At 42.6% G+C, this 13,891-nt stretch overlaps 1 protein-coding gene across 1 annotated transcript in view; it reads right to left on the bottom strand.

The window, feature by feature from the left end:
• Nucleotides 1-1,506: 1,506 nt before the first annotated feature.
• slc4a5a (solute carrier family 4 member 5a) overlaps nt 1,507-13,891 on the bottom strand; it is a 41,880-nt gene continuing 29,495 nt past the window's right edge. Inside the window, exons 16-26 of the mRNA XM_063896488.1 lie at nt 12,830-12,864; nt 11,315-11,506; nt 10,418-10,531; nt 10,135-10,296; nt 9,484-9,662; nt 8,535-8,607; nt 6,733-6,801; nt 6,040-6,213; nt 5,103-5,324; nt 4,860-4,918; nt 1,507-1,672 (exon numbers count right to left, since the gene is read on the bottom strand). Of these exons, the coding sequence (XP_063752558.1) occupies nt 1,507-1,672; nt 4,860-4,918; nt 5,103-5,324; nt 6,040-6,213; nt 6,733-6,801; nt 8,535-8,607; nt 9,484-9,662; nt 10,135-10,296; nt 10,418-10,531; nt 11,315-11,506; nt 12,830-12,864 (1,445 nt within the window). The remainder of the gene's footprint in view (nt 1,673-4,859; nt 4,919-5,102; nt 5,325-6,039; nt 6,214-6,732; nt 6,802-8,534; nt 8,608-9,483; nt 9,663-10,134; nt 10,297-10,417; nt 10,532-11,314; nt 11,507-12,829; nt 12,865-13,891) is intronic.

Genomic DNA, 13,891 nt, shown 5'->3' with positions numbered 1-13,891 from the left:
AAGCTTCACAGCTGTGGCTCAATAGCCCGGGACACGCGTCCACAGGCCGCTGACTGAGTGGAGCTCATCAGTAGTTCCTGTCTGGCGGTCCGGAACAAAAGAGAGCTCGATTTCACAATACAAACATGTTTTATAGAACCACCCCTTTCCCGCCATCAAATAAACAACTACAAAATAAGACGCCCTCCGCTCTCGTGCTCTCCTTTGTTGGTAGCGGGGGGCTGGATCCTGTTGGCCGCTTGTCACATGGGGTTCTCCCGGCTCTTCTATAGGCTGACGTCGTCGGGGGCGGGTCCTCTTATGACGTCACCGTCGCCATCTTGCTAGTGATGTCCTGAAGCTCTCACCTACGATATTCTATTATGCAATCCTTCTGAGGTTTATCAGGTATTAAACACGCGATAGTGTCATTGCAGCATCAATGAGGCAGAGGTAGAGGCGGTGTGTTTAGTATGTAACTCTACGCGTCCTTCTCCTTCTACTCATATACACGATACAATATTAGCTATATGCTAACTGAGGCTAAAAACAACATCCGGTAATACTACCGGAATTGGACATATATGCTCCGTCCAGAAACAGTGAATTACCTTTTAATGTTCCGCTCCAATATATTGATTATTTCTAACACTAGGAACCAGGAAGTCTCAGACCCTCAGGTCACCATCCCGAACCCCGCTAACCCAGCGATGATATTTCCCATCGAGGAGCCTCTGTTTCCAACACACGACAAACCACATGCTTTGGAGTAATGCCATTTTAATTACATAAATTATATATATTTTCCATCTTTATTGACATTCAGGTGTGGTTTTGGATTATAATCTTCTCGTAAAAGTACAAATATCAACCTGAGCGCTACGTCTCGCATCGTAACTCCTTTCCAGCAACATCAGGCCTTTTTGGTTGTTTCTTTTTGTTCCAGGTTAATGTGACGAAGTGAGGGGGAGACGAGGAAAGGAGAGGCGCGCTACAGCGAATCGTAACACAAGTATTCAAATGCTAACATATGGAGGAAGACTTTACAACCTCCTGCTTATTATACCTGCTGCTAAAAATGCTCGTTTCCACATTTCCTGCCTCAAAAATCTCTGTACACACGGGCCGATGTGAAGTTAGTGCGTTGACATTTCAATATTCGGAGTAATAGTACATAAATAAATAGCTAATATGTATAAAGATAAATCACATTGAATATATAATCCTATACAGCACACACAGATATATATTTCCTCTGTTATACATCACATCTTATATACTACTCGAAGCAGAGCTGCACCAATTCCAAAGCACGTGAAGCTGTCCGTTTTATTCCAGTTTCACTCCGTGTGTGTTTGCCCCCCTCGTACTGTCCGTGCGCGCGCACACACACACACACACACACACACACACACACACACACACACACACACACACACACACACACACACACACACACACACACACACACACACACTTTTAAGTTGTGCGGTGAAACAAAGACGTGGAGTCTCGAGGGGGGGGGCCTCATAGCGTGGTCTCGCTGCTCATGTCCCGGGGCCGGCGGGGGTCGATGTCGGAGTCGTAGTCGGACTCCATCTCGATCTTGACCTGGGGCACCGGGCAGCCCATCCCGCGGCCCATGGGCACGGCCGGGGACGACGGGCAGGAGATCTTCAGGTGGAGGGTGATGCTGAGGGAAGGGCAAGCTCCGGTTACCACACACACTCCCACAGCCAGAAACACTGAGCTCCAGCAGGCAACAGCTGATCCCAGAGTATTTACTCATTTCTTAACCAGCTTTCTGGACTCCTACTCAACATTTTACTTTTTAGCTCCGTTTTATTTGGATAAATCTACTCCTCTCTTCTCTTACAGCACCATCAGATCTACTCTGTAAAGTGCCTCCAAACCCAAAACGGTTACCCGGTTGCATCCCATTATTGATTTAAATGGTTATTTTAATTGCTGTGAGCAGCACGCACAGTATTTCATCTTTAATGTGACATCCTGTGATTGTATATTTTACTCTGTGTACAACATTCCCTACATATTTCAGCTTATTGTGTTGATTTTTCTGACAGAATACCTGCACTCTTTCGGTTTTATTTGATCATCTTTATTTTATTATATCCTTTTATAATAAGCTGCATTGTTGGAGGAGCTAAGACCTAAGATTTCATTGCCATAACTACACTGCAGCTGCTGTGCACATGACAATAAAAACCACTGAACTACAGAAATAACACAGCTAATGCAAAACGTCAGCATGTCGTGCATAATTAATCTCCCAGTATATGAGTGTTTAAATCAAATGACTGAATGTAAAACCTGTGTTTCCAAAAGGAGAAATATACACAGATATGTGGGTAAGGGTTTCAGGGACAAAATGAAATTCTAGGAAGGTTTAAAAGCACAAGAGAAAATCAATCGTTGCGCAAAGAAGACAAATTCAACCCAAAACCAGTTACACAGTCGATTCCAAACCATGCCTCTTTCAAAGCAATGCAGACATGATGAGTAGTTTCAATTCTCCCACAGAAAAGGGAACAATAACCATGGCTAAATGTTTGGCGTGTTGAGAAAAATCCTCATCAGCTGCACGATCTGTGCTAACATTTCCATGGAAAATGCTGCCGGTTTTAAAGGTTTCATTTCAGACGCAGGTGAGAGTGATTTTCAGCCCAAGGGAGGAAAAAGAAACAACCAAAACAACCTGTTGCATGTGGAGGAGTAATAAATACAGCAATACATCCTCTACATGTTCTAGATATACATCATGCTTAATATTCCACACATCATTTAACTTCCTCTAACACAAACTCTACAGCGTGCACTTCAGAGTCTCCGCCTCCCTACTAACACACATCAGTGGAGCTTTACAGTGCGCTGCGTGGTGTGCACACACACAGGAGCAGCAGCAGGATGATATCCCCATTACATCACAATGATCTGCATTGCCTTAAAGTGCATGGAGAGGAGACTGAGCTGAGACACTGAGGGGAAAAAGTGACAAAAAATGATCCGTCTGCACAGGTCCACCCACAAAATGTGCAAAAGTTTAAATGTATTCTGATAATTTGGGAAATGTACGAAGAAAGGTAACACTCTCCAGGAGTTGTGCATTAAAACATGCTTTTTATGCACTGTATAATTCTAGTTATAGCCTGTTATAATATAATGCATGACTATTAAATCCTTCATAATTTAAATAAATGTAATACTTTGAGAAAGATTACAGATCTGTATCTTAATTCCTGCAGTTATTATAAATTATAATATATGTTTAATCATTTTCATGAATCGTAAAAAGGGGATTATAATTTATTCCAAGTGGAAAAATATTTATAAAAAAATAAATATTCATACAAACAAAAAAATAAAGTGAAAAAATATAATAAATCCCAAAGGTCAATAAATGATGAAAATATGAAGTATTATGATAATAAAATGCGTCAAGTATTAAATTAATCGATGCAATAACCAGAGTTTCCGTATGTTTTAATGCATTATAGATTTAAACGTCATAGAAAGTGTTACCTGAAGAACCATGTTTGGAACGAGGGCGATTAAACTTTGGATTAAACAGCACAGAACACAGGAGGGCTAAAGGTGAGCATGGGGGACAGCACCGCAGTTTAATGCAATGCAACACCATGTCAGAAGGAAGCTCTTCAGTAACCTTCATCCCTGTGACGGTTTGAATATTCAGGCTTTTGATCAGCTGTTAAAAGACATGTATGGATTTGTGCATCTTTTTTAATAGGTCAGTTCACACAAATTACAACCCTGAAATAAGTTTGCACCCGTCACACATTCCTGCCGCACCCTCACAACTATGGAGGTCATTTAGGTTCTGGCGCCCTCTCGCTGTCAAACCAACATGCAGATTTCCTCCATGAAGTGCTTCCAGAAAACAATCTCTCTGTGGGTCAGAAAGGGTTTAATGAGTCCAGAGATATGGAGATGGGGTCAGGTGTCTGGTCAGACGGCAGAGACAGCTTACAGAGAGTAAATAGGGGATGGATGTCCGGTGGGTCTGCGGGGGACGAGTGGCAGGCAGCAGGCTGACACTGAGACTGAGATTTCTGATCCTTTCTTTTACTCTCCTTTTTTCTGGAGAGGAAGTAAAGGAACCGGAGCTCTGGATCTATTTGTTGTTGGAGGTGCAATATATGACTCAGCAGCTTTAAATAACAATTGATTGACTAATGCATTATAATAACTTTATATGCAGTGTTTACTATAGCAACTATATTTGCGACTGGTCCCTTTTTCCATCACTACCAGAGCACCATCAGGTTACTAAGTGCATTATTTAAGCCCTTAAAACTCACATATTCACTCTGGCTTTCAATCTCTAATCATCACAGCCCCCCCAATTTGACTTCCACTTGGATTTGGCCTTTGAGCACTGGGAAAAGCGCTATATACATATGATGCTTTATTATTATTATTATTATTATGCTATACTTTGCAATGCGACACACCTTTGCTGTCAAACTGTGGCTGTATTCAAACATAATAATCCACATTTATTGCAGAGACGATTCAAAAGTCACCAAATTAGTCGGCCTTAAAATTCACCCTTTTTTTGGTGTATTTTGTGTGAACTGACCCTTCATTAAGTACTGCTGTGTGTGTGTGTGTTGTTTGTGTGTGTGTGTGTGTGTGTGTGTGTGTGTGTGTGTGTGTGTGTGTGTGTGTGTGTGTGTGTGTGTGTGTGTGTGTGTGTGTGTGTGTGTGTGTGTGTGTGTGTGTGCGTGTGTTAGAGGGCCCTGTGTGTGGCAGCAGGCTGGCAGTACGCTCCCCACTGAGACTCGGCCTCCTCGGGGTAAACCAGGTCTCTGTAGGGGATGTGCAGTTTGAGGACACAGTACCTGCGGTCCAGGTCCGAGTCCGGGCTCGGGCAGTGGTTGGAGTAGGCGCGGAACTTTTCCTGTGTGCAAAAAAACAAACAAACAAACAACAGCAGTTTGAACGGTGTAGATGATAGGATGCTTGAGTAAAGTGCCCCTGATGAGTGTTAACCCCATGATGTTTGGGAGATCGGAGAACACAGACCCAGATCTGCAGTAACTCTGTGTTTCCTGCAGGGGGCAGCAGAGACTTGAGTTTCTCACCTCCTCTTCGTCCTCCTCCTCTTCCTCGCTGTCCTCCTGTTTGGGCTTCTTCTTCTCCTTCCCCTTCTTCCTCTTGTCCTCGTCCTTCCCCTTCTTCTTGTCGTCGTCGTCCTTCTTCTTCTTCTTGTCGTCTTTCCCGGGCAGCAGGTCGTCTATCCAGGCCAGGTCGTGCTGGGAGAAGACCATGTCGAGCATCTTCCGGACCACCATCAGACCCAGGATCTGCGGAGAGGAGGGAGAAGATATGAAATATACAGAAAATAAATGGAGGTAATCAATTTAAAATAACAATAATAATAATAATAATAATACAAATAAAATATAGACACTAGCAGTGCTTTAATAATCATCACAGTATCAGAGGTAAAGAGGAAATAAGGTATCATTTTGAGGCCTCATGTTGGTATTCCAGTTGATTACATGTGTAGTTTGTAGGTCAAGGAAGATTGTTGTGGGGTAGGGTGGTATTATGGAGAGTAAAGGTGGAATGTTAAGGTGAAATCAGGAGGTTTAAGGTGGATTTGGGAGAGATGGGGTGGAATTTGGACAGTTAAAGTGAAATTTTTAGGGTTAGGTTGGGATCATGGTGGGTGGAGGTGGATTTTGGAGGGCTAAAGTAGATATTGGTGGGATAAGGTTGGAGCGTGCCAGTGGTATTTGGTTGAGTTAAATTAAACTTGAAGTTTAAAGCTGGTGTTTTCTGGGTTTAAGGTGGAATTGTGTGGGTAAAGGTGATAGTTCAATGGTGGTAAACTGGTGGGTAAAGGTGGTCTTTTGGGAAGTCAGTGTTCGGTTCAGGTAGTATTTTGAAGAATTAAGTTGGTATTTTGAGGATTAATGTACACCAGTTTTTACTGAGACAGTATTTCCTCTTTGATGCGACACAGGATTCATTCAAAGCTGAACATCTGCACATTAGAATTGAGATACTACGTACCATAACGGGGAAGATGATGGCCAGGAAGGTGGACTTGAGGGTCCAGAGCACGGCCAGACACGCGATCTGGACCAGCGTGAAGAGGTGAACCTTCCTCAGGGGAACGTGGCGCAGGAAGGGGAAGTCCGGCTGGTGTTTGGACGGCATCATGTAGAGCTTGATCCTGTCCCAGAACTGTGCAGCACCAGGAGACAAAGAGGACACTTTACTCACATGTAGACCTCAAAATGTGCATTTACCTCTTAATTCAATGCATGACAACAACAGTACAGAACAACGGAACAAGGAACTGGAATAATGGATGTAAAAACTGCAGGAAAATTGCAAAACAAAGCGCTCTAAATTGCTCATTTATGCAGATTCATTCCAGTGAAAAAGCAGAGAGATCATTTTTCCTTGTGTTTTAGGGTTGTTTTGCAATACTCTGTCTGTACTTCTACATTTTACTACAAGGCTTTTGTCATGCATTACAACAGGGGGAAAGATCTACATGTATGAATGAAAAGCTTGTGTTCTTCCGTGCAGCTTTAAAAAAGGTTCCCAATGAAAGAGGGGACAACATGTGTCTCTTTGTTTGTGTTTGGCAGCTCTAAGTAAGCCGATTCCCCCCTGACTGCTGTCGGAGAAGCAGGGAGGAAGATGTACGGCGACAATAATTCAATTTATTTTTGAAGAACAATATTAACAGCGTACCTGGATCCCACTGAGAGACGCCACGCCCATGTAGAGGAAGACACCGTAGAGCACGGGCATCGGGATGTACTGTGAGCGGAAACACACGTTAGAGGTTCTTAAGTAAAGAGTCCTCTCCTGCTGATGTTCAGGTGTATATCAGTATGTAGAGTCTCTACTTTAAAGAGTCCTCACCTGCTGATGTTCAGGTGTATATCAGTACGTAGTGTCTCTACTTTAAAGAGTCCTCTCCTGCTGATGTTCAGGTGTATATCAGTATGTAGAGTCTCTACTTTAAAGAGTCCTCTCCTGCTGATGTTCAGGTGTATATCAGTATGTAGAGTCTCTACTTTAAAGAGTCCTCTCCTGCTGATGTTCAGGTGTATATCAGTATGTAGAGTCTCTACTTTAAAGAGTCCTCTCCTGCTGATGTTCAGGTGTATATCAGTATGTAGAGTCTCTACTTTAAAGAGTCCTCTCCTGCTGATGTTCAGGTGTATATCAGTATGTAGAGTCTCAACTTTAAAGAGTCCTCTCCTGCTGATGTTCAGGTGTATATCAGTATGTAGAGTCTCAACTTTAAAGAGTCCTCTCCTGCTGATTTTCAGGTGTATATCAGTATGTAGAGTCTCAACTTTAAAGAGTCCTCTCCTGCTGATTTTCAGGTGTATATCAGTATGTAGAGTCTCAACTTTAAAGAGTCCTCTCCTGCTGATGTTCAGGTGTATATCAGTATGTAGTGTCTCTACTTTAAAGAGTCCTCTCCTGCTGATGTTCAGGTGTATATCAGTATGTAGAGTCTCAACTTTAAAGAGTCCTCTCCTGCTGATTTTCAGGTGTATATCAGTATGTAGAGTCTCAACTTTAAAGAGTCCTCTCCTGCTGATGTTCAGGTGTATATCAGTATGTAGAGTCGCTACTTTAAAGAGTCCTCTCCTGCTGATGTTCAGGTGTATATCAGTATGTAGAGTCGCTACTTTAAAGAGTCCTCTCCTGCTGATGTTCAGGTGTATATCAGTATGTAGTGTCTCTACTTTAAAGAGTCCTCTCCTGCTGATGTTCAGGTGTATATCAGTATGTAGTGTCTCTACTTTAAAGAGTCCTCTCCTGCTGATGTTCAGGTGTATATCAGTATGTAGCGTCTCTACTTTAAAGAGTCCTCTCCTGCTGATGTTCAGGTGTATATCAGTACGTAGTGTCTCTACTTTAAAGAGTCCTCTCCTGCTGATGTTCAGGTGTATATCAGTATGTAGTGTCTCTACTTTAAAGAGTCCTCTCCTGCTGATGTTCAGGTGTATATCAGTATGTAGTGTCTCTACTTTAAAGAGTCCTCTCCTGCTGATGTTCAGGTGTATATCAGTATGTAGAGTCTCTACTTTAAAGAGTCCTCTCCTGCTGATGTTCAGGTGTATATCAGTATGTAGAGTCTCTACTTTAAAGAGTCCTCTCCTGCTGATGTTCAGGTGTATATCAGTATGTAGTGTCTCTACTTTAAAGAGTCCTCTCCTGCTGATGTTCAGGTGTATATCAGTATGTAGAGTCTCTACTTTAAAGAGTCCTCTCCTGCTGATGTTCAGGTGTATATCAGTATGTAGTGTCTCTACTTTAAAGAGTCCTCTCCTGCTGATGATCAGGTCTATATCAGTATGTAGTGTACCAATAGAAACTCCCTCTGGGAACTTTGAGATTTTAGCCTTTGCAGACCATTGACTTGCACAAAAACCTACAGAACTCTGCAGATAAGGAACCTCCCAAAAGGCAGGATTGGGCATTTTTGACAGTTAATTGGACATGAAACACGTTTTACTGTTAAAGCTTCATACCTTGAGTACAGGAGCGAGGAAGATGGAGACTCCGGTGAGGGCGAACACCAGGATGCCCGTCATTCTTTGTTCTCTGTTTATTCAGATTCAAAATAAAAGAGGTCACAAGGATTCTCTCACCAACACATGACTTATCAAAGTATGGTTGAGGGTGAACAGTGTTTCGTGGATCCCAGGAGGATTTTATGTGGGATTAAAGAGAAGCTATCCAATTCAACTTCAGTAATAAAATATATATTCCCGCTGACACCTGGATGCTATCACGCTATTTTATACAAGCAACACTTTTTCAAACTGTTAATGGATGTGTATTTTGTAAATTGAAATTTCATTTCTAGTTTTATCTTTAATATTTATTTCTGCTTCTTAATTAACTAATTAATATTAAGCTATTTTCTTTACTCTTGGTGTAACAATGCACATCTCCCCTCTGTGGAACTACAGCAAAGATGTTCTGATTCTGAAGTGGTTCGGAAAATACACACACGAAAAGAACTCAGAATCCTGCAGAGTGTATGAGTCTAATATCTAGTAACAATGCAGGGAGATGTAGGCAATGCATCTTAAACCAAAGACTCTTGAAAACCTCTTATTTTGAGTTGTATCTCAGATTAAATATGTTATTTTTGACTTTTTGATCGGGTTAATCCCCACCTGATGTCAGAGAACAGAAGAAGTTTGTGCATTTCTGGCTTATTCTCTCCTGATCATGGTAAATATAATCCAAAATAAGTTTTCCCAGCTAATAATCAGATCTAATTTATATAAATATCCCGTCTTATTTCAAGAAATCTTACCAAGGTCATTTTCACTTGGCAGATTTCTGTACTACAGGCGTAAGGACTTTGTTTTCCTTGTTTTATTATATATACTGTAGTTATTGGACCAGAAGGAGGACCTGACTTTTCGACCACAGCCTAAAGTTTTATTTCTGTGTTTCTGCGCCCACCTAACCCCGAGGAACTGCGGCTGCTCTCCGGGCGCGCTGGACGCACTCTCCATCTTCAGAGAGTCGATGTGGGCGATGGAGATGACGGTGGCCGCCACGTACCAGGGCAGACCCAGGAAGGAGCAGACGGCCATCAGGACGCCAACCCAAAACAGATCCAGGTGATAGCCACAGCCTTTCTGTGAAGGGGGAGATGTATTGTGTTGTTATTTTCAATGTTACTCTGGCCTTGAGGTTGTTCAGATTAGGCCCTGTTTCACCCAAAAAGGGGCGGGCCATGATTTACAGGGAAAGTTGTAGTAGGGAATACTTGTAGTGTAACCCTATCAGGGGCATCGAGGTGCCTTTGAAAGCAGGGAACAGGGATTTTAGCCATAGCAGACCAATTACATTCCCCCAAATTAAGCCCCGTCCACTTTCCGGGGGAAACCCTGCATCACAGCAAAGCCGAAAATAATCGTGACTTCACGTCTTAAAGCTGCTGAGTCAGATATTGCACTTCCTTTACTTCCTCTCCAGAAAAAAGGAGAGTAAAAGAAAGGATCAGAAATCTCAGTCTCAGTGTCAGCCTGCTGCCTGCCACTCGTCCCCCGCAGACCCCAGAACATCCCCATCCCATCCAGAGCATCATCAGAACTGAATATTCCCCACCTTGAGTTTGTTCTCTTTGCGGTTGACGATGACGGCGCTGATCTGCTGGTCCATGAAGATGAGGATGGTGACGAGCAGCGCCGGCACGAAGCTCGCCACGTAAATCCACCACGGGTTCTTTCCAAACGGCATCACCAGCCAGCCGCGGCCCGGACGTGTCGGCTGGAGGCAGAAGAGAGAGACGCTTCAGATCGTATATTCAATCTTCACACTACTTTAACATTTTAGAGTTTTGAACCAGAACGTTGTGGGTTTCTGATTCATTTGAAAAGCGTTTCTGTACCTTAAACTCTGTGGGGACGATCAGCTTGGGAGTTCCCAGTCCCAGCAACATGTCGAGCCCCACGAAGGTCATGATGGACATGAAGATGGAGAAGTCGCTGATCAGTTTCCTCAACTGGAGCCACGGTTAGAGGGAAACAAAAAGGACAATTAAGGTAGAATAAACATTGATGTTTTCCAAACTGGATTCACTTCAGGTACAGCCTCGGGTAAAAGAAGGGTTCAGATTATTATTTCAGTTTGGTGTTCCACTTCCTGTTTGACATCAGATGCAGGAGATCAGGGTCTTGCACCAGTGACGCTAAAAAGTACATTCAACTGGAAATAAACTACATTTGGTAAGGGTTACTGAACAGACCTACTGGGCTGCGTGATCAGAGCCTCTGTTTGAAGATACTGCAAACATTTGTTGTTGGGATGACACAAAGAAACACAAAACGAGACAAAACAAAACAATGCATATTCATGAAAAGAGACACCGAATGTCTACATGACCAAGAGAAACACGGAGTGACCAAAGAGAGACACAAAGTAGGCTTCAAGACATCTACGAATTGAGACAAAACAACAACATGAGATGCAGAACAACCAATAAGAGATACACAATGATCGGAAAATAGACCCAAAAAGAGAAAATACGACTGAAAAATATGTCTCTGTGAAACTGGTTGTAATGGTAAGGACCAAATATCTCAGCTCAGTCCATCGATGTAACATCATAAAAAAAGATCTGGAATCCCAAATAATAACACACCAAATATAATAACTGGGATGGATGTGATCTCTCGGATTAGTTGAATACTTGACTCTGATTGGTCAAGTGTGCCGTCACATCAATCCGCAGAAAGAAGTCCGGTCAATTAAACGTCGGCTGTGGATAAAGTCAGTTGTTCCTCACCTTGGTGGGGAAGTAGCGGCTGAACTTGAACTTCTTGAGGCTGACGGTCATGGAGTAGGTGCCGAAGAAGAGGATGAAGGACATGAGGGCCAGATCGGGGACGTACTTGCAGGTCTTTCCCACCAGAGACCCTCCGTACTTCAGACACTCCTTCTTACTCAGCTGGCTCCAGTCCAGACCTGTCACATTCAACTGGGGGAAGGGGGGGGGGGGGGGCGGCAGGATGAAGAACAGCGAAGAGTATTGACGTGGAGGAAAATTAAACGTACGGTAGAGTGAAAATTGAACGTGGCGTTTAAATCCAGAGAGAGAGTGATGAGACAGAGTGAGACACAAAGAGAGAAGATGAGAGCAGCTGATCTGAGAACACTCTAATGATCAGTCATTATAAAACAGATCAGAGATATTATTCTGAAATGGACCAATCAGACAATGACTACTTTTACTGTCACTACTTTAAGTACATTTAGAGGAGAGTACTTTCTACTTTCACTGGAGGAACATTTAGAATACTTTCACTGTGACAGAGTATTCCTACACTCTGGTACTTCTACTTTACTCAAGTACAAGACCTGAGTACTTCTACTTTACTCAAGTACAAGATCTGAGTACTTCTACTTTACTCAAGTACAAGACCTGAGTACTTCTACTTTACTCAAGTACAAGACCTGAGTACTTCTACTTTACTCAAGTACAAGATCTGAGTACTTCTACTTTACTCAAAAACAAGACCTGAGTACTTCTACTTTACTCAAGTACAAGATCTGAGTACTTCTACTTTACTCAAGTACAAGATCTGAGTACTTCTACTTTACTCAAGTACAAGATCTGAGTACTTCTACTTTACTCAAGTACAAGATCTGAGTACTTCTACTTTACTCAAGTACAAGATCTGAGTACTTCTACTTTACTCAAGTACAAGATCTGAGTACTTCTACTTTACTCAAGTACAAGATCTGAGTACTTCTACTTTACTCAAGTACAAGATCTGAGTACTTCTACTTTACTCAAGTACAAGATCTGAGTACTTCTACTTTACTCAAGTACAAGATCTGAGTACTTCTACTTTACTCAAGTACAAGATCTGAGTACTTCTACTTTACTCAAGTACAAGATCTGAGTACTTCTACTTTACTCAAGTACAGATCTGAGTACTTGTACTTTACTCAAGTACAAGATCTGAGTACTTCTACTTTACTTAAGTACAAGATCTGAGTACTTCTACTTTACTCAAGTACAAGACCTGAGTACTTCTACTTTACTCAAGTACAAGATCTGAGTACTTCTACTTTTACTCAAGTACAAGATCTGAGTACTTCTACTTTACTCAAGTACAAGACCTGAGTACTTCTACTTTACTCCAGTACAATATCTGAGTACTTCTACTTTTACTCAAGTACAATATCTGAGTACTTCTCCACCTCTGCTGTTATTTGGGCTTCAGTGCACCACTTGTAATTCATTATGGGATGTTCCACACAGTCAATAGAAACCGTAATGAAAACAAGCACTTACCCCAGAGACACTCGAGCTGTTATCTGGCATTGGAACTAAAGCATTGAAGATCATTGTAGCCACTGTGTGTGAGAGGGGCGGAGGACAGGGAGAGACGGGGGGAGACAGAATGAGAATCCAGCATCTGTTTCTGCAGAAAGCACTGCGAGGCTCGAGCACACACACCAGTAGATACTCACTTGCAAGAGATGGCAGCCACAGTGATTGTGCATGGCAAAACAGACAGGAGACAAATCAGTTACAGAAATCATTGTCTACAAAAAGGACTGCACTCAAACCACAGACCTTAATCAGGCTAACAACCAAAAACACATTCAGAGCAACATTTATATAAGCGGGACAGGAAGTTGACTCATCTCTTGGATTCATTCTCATTCTCTACAAGTTAGCATTTTAGCACTTCCTGTTTGGTAATCCTGAAAAATAGAGTGGTGCAGGGATGTTGTTCAACGACATTAAATATGTCAGTAATTAGCACGCTGGTGGATTACAAAACAGCGGTTGTTAGCAAGTGTCTAAAGGAGACGACTAAACGTCATCACGCCCAACATTAGCCGCCTTTAGCTTAGCGGTGGTGACGTGAAGTCATGTGACCGTGCTGTAGTTCCTTAATAGCCCAACATTAGCCTCCTTTAGCTTAGCGGTGGTGACGTGAAGTCATGTGACCGTGCTGTAGTTCCTTTATAGCCCAACATTAGCCTCCTTTAGCTTAGCGGTGGTGACGTGAAGTCATGTGACCGTGCTGTAGTTCCTTTATAGCCCAACATTAGCCTCCTTTAGCTTAGCGGTGGTGACGTGAAGTCATGTGACCCTGCTGTAGTTCCTTTATAGCCCAACATTAGCCGCCTTTAGCTTAGCGGTGGTGACGTGAAGTCATGTGACCCTGCTGTAGTTCCTTTATAGCCCAACATTAGCCTCCTTTAGCTTAGCGGTGGTGACGTGAAGTCATGTGACCGTGCTGTAGTTCCTTTATAGCCCAACATTAGCCTCCTTTAGCTTAGCGGTGGTGACGTGAAGTCATGTGACCGTGCTGTAGTTCCTTTATAGCCCAACATTAGCCTT

Source organism: Eleginops maclovinus, chromosome 12 (assembly GCF_036324505.1).
Source record: "Eleginops maclovinus isolate JMC-PN-2008 ecotype Puerto Natales chromosome 12, JC_Emac_rtc_rv5, whole genome shotgun sequence".
Lineage (NCBI taxonomy): Eukaryota > Metazoa > Chordata > Actinopteri > Perciformes > Eleginopidae > Eleginops > Eleginops maclovinus.
The sequence above is the reverse complement of the archived record's forward strand: the minus strand, read 5'-3'. Positions and strand labels throughout refer to the sequence as shown.